Genomic DNA, 10,751 nt, shown 5'->3' with positions numbered 1-10,751 from the left:
ATGACACCTTTTATTCTATTATAAGGTTGTTACAGTAAAATTATTCGGCCGTACATATGAGAATACTGTAACGCTGCCTCAGCGTACATGTATGATAGATAACTGAAAGGATACATTTTAGGTAGCAATACACAGTTAGAAGTTTAGACCCGCATTGTGGCCCCTGTGAATTTGTTAAATATGAAAGTTTTTGTACAATAAAATTGATTTTTAGATAATTGAAGAATAATAGAGCCTTCTTAGAGGGTTTATATGAACATTTAGATTGATTTTAACATGTTTTATATGCCATTTCTATGATTGAAAGTCCGTATTTTCCTATCCGTACCGTTCATAGATCCATAAATTATTGTAGTGTTTATCAACAAAGATTTGCGCTCGATCTTTTCAATTCAATTTTATGGAAAAACGAGCAGGAAAGCATATGATTTTTTTTGGACCACTTGATAGTTATAAACCTATGGATTCAGGAAAGATATCACTGTAATTCATTGAAATTTTCCTTTAGACCAAATTTTGGACTTTTGTGACATGTTCACCCCCCCCCCCCCCTTTTTGCTATATTTTGTATCTAAGAAATGCAGATTGTTGCCATGCTTACACCCAAAAGGAATTATATTTCACCCTTATGACTATTAGAAATCAAATCTATGGAAAATTTTCTTTCTGCAAGTATATACATGTATAGCACACATATAAAGCCTTCTTTGTTAGACAGGAGGGGAAAGAGGGTGTTTAAAAATTAGGAGTGTCAATTTTAAGTTTTTTCCTAACTGTGTATTGCTACCTTAAATATTGCAAAGAACAAGGTAGGTTTTTGTGAGTAGAGGAACACTACTCAGTAGCCTAGACCGTGAAGTCGAACATTTGAGATTTGCACTCCCTATCTTGTATTCACAGGCTTGTGTTACAATAGAAAGACTACTTAGACCACTTGACCACACGGAAACTATCTTGATATTTTATAAACACAGATTATATATTTTATTATTTGATACTTATAAGTCTTATAATATTATTGCAATGATTAAATTATATTTGTTCCTGTAGTAGTGTAATATATAAAGAAATACATAGAAGTCAGCTCCAACTACAAGGTCAACTCCAAGAAATTCTGGTCCTATATTAAAAGCAAAGGTCAGAAAATTTCTGGAGCCGCCACTGCTGAACAATGTACAACAGTGGAGAAGTAAAGTCTGGATTCGATTTCCACGGAGAATAATTTCTCCGTGCATGGGTGTGTTTACTTACTGATTAATTGCTCCTCGGCATTCGATTGCCTCCCCGTTTTCCGATCGGGATTCCCGAATTGCATATGACAGCATTTATTCCTTTCATTTGTAATACAAAAAGATCAACAATATGATCTTAGGTGTCCTTGTATAATAAGCAGACCTTGCTCGACATACGGACCCCCCCCCCCCCCCAAAAAAAAAAACAACAAACAAACAAACAAACAAACAAACAAACAAACATACAAACATACAAACAAACAAACAAAACAAACAAACGAAACCTGAACATCGGATCAACGCCTGTAAAGGAAAGTGCGTACAAAACACTTGTTAGACCAATAACAGAATACGCCAGTCCTGTATGGGATCCATACAACAAAACAGAAATAGACCGACTAGAGATGGTCCAGAGACGTGCAGCACGTTATGTGATGAATAAACACCAAAATCACTCAAGTGTTAGCAAGATGCTAAACCACCTAAAATGGAGAACGAAAAGATGCAAGACTAACCATGCTCTTTAAAATAGCAAACGAGAAAGTTGCTGTGACAAAGGAAGATCGTTTGATTCCACCTAAACGATTGTCAAGAAATATGCATGACAGAAGCTTCCAAATTCCAGTAGCATCAAATGATTACCGGAAATTTTCTTTTTTTCCACGAACCATCAAAGATTGGAACAGTCTCCCTCCTGGGGTAGTGTCAGCGCCGTCAGTCCGATGACAAAGCTGAACTAAATTCAAACAATATTAGGGGAGGGGAGGGTCCGTATGCGCACCGAAGTCATGGCAAAATATTCAGTTTGTTGATTGTGGCCATTATCCGGTAGAAGTAGAAGTAGAAGAACAAACAACAAAACAAGAACCAAAAACGGATGTTTACGTGCACCGGTATGCCGGATAAGCAGAAACGACATCCGTCGTGTTTCTCTTACAAAATGTGTGTAAATAATATCAAATAAATAGGTCTCACATAATCAGGGGTTTTCGATTGTTTATTATCCAAAACTCACCTATCACAACATATGGGGTGATCTTAGATGCCGTAGAAGGGTAAGCATACCCTGGTCCACATGTGCTACCGGTCGTTTTGCTCATCGGCAAGTTAAGACTCCACAACAAGTCTTATAGATCATCTTATAGATGTTCCATAATGCAATCGCGGAAAAGAGAATGAATACGACATAGAAACGAAATATATTCATCGTCATCTGCAAAATAGATATTCATAATAAAAGGGATGGCTTAATCTTCAACACTTGGAATCCGTTGTTAATCCTCTATCACGGCTCATTTCAGAAAATGCAAGCTCTGGAATATCGTAGTTACTAAATATGCATGTGGTGCTAGCCTCGGAATGATGATACATAGAAAGGACCGGAAAGTCCACAATTAGGAAGCTGAAATCATCTGCTTTGTCGTAAAATTTTGTTCTCAACCAACACTCATTTTCAATTTCTATGCAAGTCAAATTATGAGACAGACCAACTATTTTTGGCATTCTTTATTTCACGTTTGATGGGACAGCATCTACATGTACATGTGTTCGTGATCATCCAACTTTGAACTATTTAGTGAGAGGACATTAGCGGTAGATGATTATAGATTCTGTCCGTCTTGTATAAAGTCCGTCTCATGTGAATAAAAGAACAAATCGACAAGAAAGGAAGCACCGTTATAATTCCCATGGGAATGCCGAATGTTTGTAAAATAAACTGTCCTCCAAACGCATGTAAAAATATGTTGTCAATCATGAAATCATGCATCTTGGTTTTGTCAGTTTCAAAGTACTATTTGTTTGTATCAGAACGTTACTTTTTTACAAGGCATGCCTTAATTTTTTTACAAAGTACGATACGAAACCGTCACCCTCTCCTTTATGTTCTGTATAATAAGGAATAAACATGTAAAGTGTAGAGAATTTAAATGTTTTTATAACTTTTGCAAGATGAAAGAGATCTTTTGAAATTTTTAAGTTTTTTATCTGATTTACATCGCACCAACAGACGGTACTTTCACAGTATCTCAGGAATCCGACAGTGATTGCTGATAGTGTAAGGAAGATGTATCGTCAGGTAGGACTTCAAAATAGTCATATGATCTTTCAGGACGTCCTATTTTGTCGTGGTTTTGCGTTTCTAAATTTGAGGTGTCAATCAATTATATATTATTCCGTTATGAAGCAGTAATGTGTCAATAAACACGATGTTATTCATGACTTTATTAGGGGGGTTTAACATATTTGTCATTGAACTAAGACAGGCGCTGAGCAACATTTTGATGTAACAAGAGTGCATGTTCATGAACCTATTCAGTTTTTTATAATTCGAATTTGTATCATGGACATTTGGAAAGACTGCATATTGTTTTCTGTTTCAAGTTTAACACATTGCATTGTCATTTAAACTGCAATTTGTCATTTTTTTTCAAATATGTTCAGTTTCAAATTTGCATTTTTTGAAACATAAAAAAATTACAAAATAAATATTCTGCTAAAAACAAGTAGTTTCTCATGTGTATACTTTTTTTTCGAACTAAGGATTGCTTGCTTGTTGATTTTAACAATAAACTAGAGGCTCTCAAGAGCCTGTGTCACTCACCTTGGTCTATGTGTATATTAAACAATGGACACAGATAAATTCATGACAAAATTGTGTTTTTGTGATCATGATGTGTTTGTAGATCTTACTTTACTGGACATTCTTCTTGCTACAATTACCTCTATCTATAATGAACTTGGCCCAGCATTAACAGCGAAAAATATTTTATAAAAATTTACAAAACTTTTTGAAAATTGTTTAAAAATGACTATAAAGGGCAATAACTCCATAAGGGATAAACTGACAATTTTGGGCATGTTCACTTATTTGTAGATCTTAGTTTGCTGAACATTATTGCTGTTTACAGTTTATCTCTATCTATAATAATATATTCAAGATAATAACCAAAAACTGAAAAATTTCCCTAAAACTACTAATTCTGGGGTAGCAACCCAACAACACAGGTTGTCCGATTCATCTGAAAATTTTTAGGGCAGGTAGATCTTGACCTGATAACCAATTTCACCCCATCAGATTTGCTCTAAATGCTTTGGTTTTTGAGTTATAAGCCAAAAGCTGCATTTTACCCCTATGTTCTATTTTTAGCCATGGCGGCCATCTTGGTTGGTTTGGCGGGTCACGCCACACATTTTTTAAACTAGATACTCCAATGATGTTTGTGGCCAAGTTTGGTTTAATTTTGCCCAGTAGTTTAAGAGGAGAAGATTTTTGTAAAAGTTAACGACGACGGACGCCAAGTGATGAGAAAAGCTCACTTGGCCCTTTGGGCCAGGTGAGCTAAAAATATACATCTTATTCATCCATCAATTTTTTTAACATAATTTAATTGCAGAATAATTTTGTAAAAGTGGTGAAAAATGAGAGAATAAAGTTAGTAATGAAATCTACCATTTTTCTTTATTAAAAATCAAGCTTATACCATTTAGGTCAAGAATTTTTGTTGAGTTGTGTAATAAAGTTTCTGGTAAATTATGTAGCTCAAAAGTTAGATATTTGGTCAATTAAGATTGGCACTGTAGAGGATGGGATTACTAGTACTAGTACTAGTGGTATACACTTGTAAGGGAGGGGGTCGGTGACAACACCTTCCGGGACGTGTAGCGGCCAGTACTTCGCCCCTATTCGACCATTGGGATACCTGATATAAGATTATGGCTGAACAATAGACAATGAATCAAACGAAACTATATTTTATTCACAAATGTACAATAATTGCATGTATTAAACAAAGTCGGATAAACAGGAGTCAAAAAACTTTCTAAACTGAAGTTCAAAAATAGAGTAATTTCAAAGGTAAAATGAAAATGAAGTGTTCCCAGAGTTAGTCTTTAAAGTAAAGTAAATTAGCTTCGCGTTGTGTAATTAAGATTGAAAATGCACCAATAAAGGGGTGACTAACTCTAGCGAACTGCACCAAAGTGGTGGCCAACTCTAAACTCAAGTGAACTGATACAGTCCGGCGAGTATTTGGAGGCCTGTGCAAGGCTGACTCCGGCTGAATATCAAACAAATGGAAGTTTTAAACGACCTTGACTGGCTATACAGCCCTTGAACGACTCAATATCAAATGATATTCTAAACTTGTCATTAAACAGGGTAACTTTAACTGAAAAGGTACTGAAGAAAAGTTGAATAAAAAACTATTCATAATACATTATAAAAACATCGAAAGTTAAATACTAAAACAGTTAAATTAACAATCCTTATTTTTATCTTACTGTGTTTAAATAAAATTAAACTTAAAATAAACATTTAAATACTAAATTAATAATCTGTCCAAATTAAGGGGAATTAACCTAGGTACATCAAGGCACATCTATTACACACTTATAAAATATCCCAAGAATTGACCCACAATATGTCATTCATACTTGACGTGGTTGCTCAAATGATATAATCCAAATACTTTTGAGTTTCTTTGTGTAATTAACAATAAGGAGCATTGAGAACTGTATTTCAGTTTTTATTGATTTACTGGCTAACTAGAATACATCCTATTTAATGGGGCAGATGTCTTAAGAAAGAACTGGAATAACAGTTTCAGTTTTTTCAAAAAAAATTGATAAACAATACAAAAGATCTTAAATTGTCACTTCTTTCATGTCTTTTTAAGATATGTGCATGGAATTATGGAGTACTTCAAATTCACACACTTCCATTTTTAATGCAGTATTTATTTGTCAAAACTTTCTTCCAAATTTGTAGATGCTCATTTTATAGGACTTTTTATGACATTGGTTCACAATTAGACATACAATTGCCATTTTCTATTGTTGCAATCACCACCAGCACTTTAATCAAAATATCTTCTAAAATGTTAACTCATTAAGTTTCATCAACTGGTAAAGTATTTTAATCACAGTAGTTGCCTTATAAAATCTGCTCATTCTCATAAAGGGCAACACATCATATTTACTTGAAAAATGCCATGGTTAGTAAAATAGAATTAAGTGCATTCAAGATTGTCCTAAATGTACCTGATACTGATGTATACCCTCATCTCCTTTTTTCACAGGTACAAGGCAATATGATGGCATCAGCATTGTCAACACATTGAATCACTGAATGACTAGAAAACTGGCAAACAGAGAATGCAACAATATATAAAACTATTGTCTGAATTATGAAAAACCAACCAGAATTTCATTTCACTGAAAAAACTGACCAATACTTCAACATAATAAAGTATATCTAAAACACCATATAATTCTTTTATGATTGACAGTTTACCAGCTAATCCACTGCTACTGTTACTTGAAATGAGCAGCAGTAATATAGTCAAAAATATTTCTATAAATACTTTAGCTAAAAATAAATAAGACAAAACACTAGATATTTTAAAATCTTTATAAGAAATGAAATAAAATGACGGAACATTGAACAGTAAAAATAATGCATTTTCTGAATAATATTGCACTCAACCCATACAAAATAAATATATACATGTAATAACTTCTAGGTCAAATTCTAAAAAATGAATTAAAGGATATATAAAAATAAGAACATGTGGCATGATTTGAAGGGAGACAACTCTCAATTAGGGACCAAAATGATAGATGTTACCTCTCTTTGATTTAAAATTGTCTTTTAACTGGAATAGGAAGGACATAGTTCCTACTCTGGGATAAAAAAAGAAAGCATGGGGTAGGTTTTAAGAAGATGAGGGAAGGTTGTGGGACAGGATTACCCAGTGATAATATTTTTTCGTTTCACGATATATCAATTCAAAACACATTTATGTAATTAATAGACTACAAAGGACTATCAGTTTGATGAAAGAAAATGTGAACCATTCACCAAGAAATTTATTAAAGAACATTTAATATCCAGCACAAGCTCATGTCTCTCATTTTCATATTATTAATATAGGTCCTCAGTTCAGATTTAATTTATAAAAGATTTTGACAAACGTCTGAAAGCCATCCTACAAATTTGAAACAGACAGGATAAAAATAAAGGTTCTATCCCTGCATTAAGTATTAAAATTCAATATTCAACAAATCCCCCATCCTTTTCTGTATCAACACTTATTTCAGAATATTATAATATTATAACTGTCATTCTTAACAAATGACCATATTTCAATGAAAAGTCAATTTTTAACTAAAAAGTTTTGCAGTCCTTTATTTGAATTGTTGCCTATAGGACTGAGGTATGCATTGTCATGATGAGTCATCTAACAATGCTGAAAATACTAGTGATTCCTGGAAATTTGGACTAGAGTCAGATTCTTCAATAAATTATTTATTATCATTAATGAGTTCCATATGCATATCATCAGATCTTATTGAGTATTTCTTATAAAAGTACATGACAAGTGCTCCAAATATAAGTCCAGGTATAAACACACCAAACGCCAGTCCTACCATAACACCTAAAAATGAAGAGAAAAGTCAATACAAATTGTCTTTACACTTTATCATGTTTATATATATGTCTTTGTTTGCTGTTTATATCAATATTCATAGATTCATGAGTTTTAAGAAAAAATATACTGGTAACTCAATTACTTGTGTGACAAAAAGAAAAACATATAGGGTTTTGTTAAAATTATTCTAAATGATACAGAAAAAGAATGGAAATGATTTATAAATCAATAGGAAAATACGGTTCATTTATAAAATGAAATTAGGCAACATCTTAAATGCAGATACTCTTATACCAGAACTTTCTTCTTCTTATTTTGTGCTTAGCTTCATGAGTATTGCTTGTTCTAACTAATTTTTAAAGTTTGTTTTCATGTTGTGCTGTTACACTACAGTCCCAGATTAGGAAGGAGTGTTTAGTGCTCACAAAAATGTTTATCACTCCTACATTCTTTATGTGCCTGTCCCAAGCAAGAGGTGTGTAAACTAGTGGTGTTGACATGTTGTTTTTAAAAGTGTACATCAGGGTCTTGGTTTTCACTTCTGCATTGTTTCACATTTTATCATCCCATTACCTTTCGAGGCTTGTGGTAAAATTTTTGCTCATTGTTGAAACCAATGGTTGTCATATTGGAAATCATACAATCATACAATATGATCTCCTTATTTTAATTTGGTTGAAAACATACATTTGGTACACTCAAGGAAAATGAACAGCATGGCTATTGTTGTTTAAATGTATTTTGTGTGTGTGTGTTTTTTAATTGGGAATTAACCTATTAAACACATACATGACATATATAATTGTACTTGACAATCATGAAATGATCAGATCAGAGCAATCTTCAAATACATATATATACATACATACATGTACACTTATTATCAAAATAATTTTTATTAGCTATCCAAAGCATTGCATCAAAGACTATGAATGAGAAAAAAAAGACAAATTTACCTGGATTATTTTTAGTATCTACTTGTTGCTGTGGAGAACAAATACTGTTGTTTCGTTTTGATGCATTATTTGTATTGGTTGATTTTGATGCAGCATGTGTACTGGTAATCCCCTGTCTATTAGTAATGACAGGTACCTGTGTACCATGAGATTGTGCAGGGTTGGTAACTATACGTGATGTATATTGTGGATTTGTTGTCCATATGGATGGTGGTAGATTTGAATTATTACATCCATGTGCAGGTCCTGGCAAATCTGGATTAAAACTTCCTGCCAAAAAATAAAAAAGTTGAAAAAGTAAGAGTTTCTGTTATATGTTTTTGGTAATAGATTTTGGTCAAGGTAGTTTTTGATGAAATTGAACTCCAATCAACTTGAAACTTAGTACACATGTTCCCCTAAGATATGATCTTTCTAATTTAATATGTTAAATGCCAAATTAGATTTTTTCCCCCAATTTCACAGTCAACTAAACATAGAAAATGATAGTGTGCATGGAGCATACGAGCATCTGTGGACGGTTGACAACATTTTGTTCTTGCTTTTATAAGTTAATAGTGAGATTTGGATTTCCTATGATATTTCCAATCATAGACAGACATTGACTTGTGTTTTGTTTGCATAGTGTTTTAGCACCAGTGCAACTCTGTAGTATATTTTTTCAAAGTTGAATTGAAATGAGGTGCAAGATGTATGCATTTTCACAGGTTCTGATTAAATTTTCATAATTTTACCACTTAACCATGTTAACTGTTATTTACAGACTCTTGAGAGTTGACAAAGTCTTAATCTTTACTGACATGGTAACCTTCACAACAACCCTTTTGTTTGAGATATGCTTTTAGAAAGAATAACGGAGTAAATATTTGTATGCAGAAGCTATAAAATACATATTTTTGGCGATTTTTCTTTTTTTGGCTTAGGGTCATATAAATGGTTACTATGGTAGCCACAATCTTAAATTGACATTTATCTTTTCAAATAGAGTTAAGTTAATAATCAGATCCAATTGAACTAAATTTTCTTCATTTTTAACTTAAAATTTTCAAATTTTCATATTTTTGTTTTTTTTAGATATTTTCAGTCACTGCCATGGCAACGATATTTTTTTTTTTTGAGAAATAACACTACTCCAATTTTTTGATATTTTAGACTTTATGCTTTAAACATTATATATGCATTATTTTAAGAACATCTGTCAGTGCATTTTTTCACAGTCTCTTATTAAAATTGGTAAAAAATCCAATTCTTCAAAAATCCCCAAAAAGTCAAAATCAAGGTTTTTGGCAGCTTCAAAAAACTGTGATAGGATTTTTTTTTTATTATGTTATATATTGTTACTATATGCTTAGATCATTGTCTTCATGATGACAAATAAAGAATATGACTTCAGAACAGTTTGCTTTATGTTTTATATGCAAAGAAAATGGTAATTTCACTGATTGAAAGATTCTGTAAGAAGCCTTATTTGATGATGTATGGTAACCATGGCAACCGCAACTCTGTGTATCAAAATTATACCAAATTTCAAACAAGGGTGACATATGAGTATTACCTACCAAGTTTCATTGAAATTTGAGGTCCTGACTTTCCCACCCTATATCAGAAATTTTGATGCTAACAGAGAATGGCTCTTTAAAATATTCTATTTATTAACCTAACTCAGTGACTGGCATATTTGATTTTCAATACCAAAAACACAAAATTTTCCAGCTAATCTTAAAATTTTACACACTGACTATAACTATAATGAAGTCACAATACTGATTAGAGCTATTTTCCTAATGCTTTTAGTTTAAAGGTTTAGTTGGCTTCCCTGCTTTATTTGTACAGTCGACTCTCGTTATCTCGAAGTCAGCCGGACCGGAGAAATATTTCGAGATATAAATAGTTCGACTCAAACGAAAACCGGAAGTTTGACTGAACAAGGGACACAACTCTTGCTTAGCATGGTAAAGCTAAAATAAATCCGGGTGAATATGGGAAGGGGATCGATATTCTGGTATCAGATCGATGTATTTGTATGTCATGGTCTTTCGTTATTATACTAACATTGTTTTACTTATTCAACTGTTTCAGTTATAATTCTTTCCTATGGTTTTTATTCGAGAGAGTAATTTCCAATCGATAGT

The 10,751-nt window shown here is 32.7% G+C and overlaps 1 protein-coding gene across 1 annotated transcript in view; it reads right to left on the bottom strand.

The window, feature by feature from the left end:
* Positions 1-5,021: 5,021 nt before the first annotated feature.
* The window catches only part of LOC134705365 (uncharacterized), a 33,696-nt gene continuing 27,966 nt past the window's right edge, over positions 5,022-10,751 (bottom strand). The window contains exons 31-32 of the mRNA XM_063564113.1: positions 8,620-8,889; positions 5,022-7,669 (exon numbers count right to left, since the gene is read on the bottom strand). Coding sequence (XP_063420183.1) covers positions 7,536-7,669; positions 8,620-8,889 — 404 coding nt within the window. The 3' untranslated portion in view covers positions 5,022-7,535. The remainder of the gene's footprint in view (positions 7,670-8,619; positions 8,890-10,751) is intronic.

The sequence above is a fragment of the Mytilus trossulus genome, chromosome 1 (assembly GCF_036588685.1).
Source record: "Mytilus trossulus isolate FHL-02 chromosome 1, PNRI_Mtr1.1.1.hap1, whole genome shotgun sequence".
NCBI classification, from domain to species: Eukaryota; Metazoa; Mollusca; class Bivalvia; order Mytilida; family Mytilidae; genus Mytilus; species Mytilus trossulus.
The sequence above is the reverse complement of the archived record's forward strand: the minus strand, read 5'-3'. Positions and strand labels throughout refer to the sequence as shown.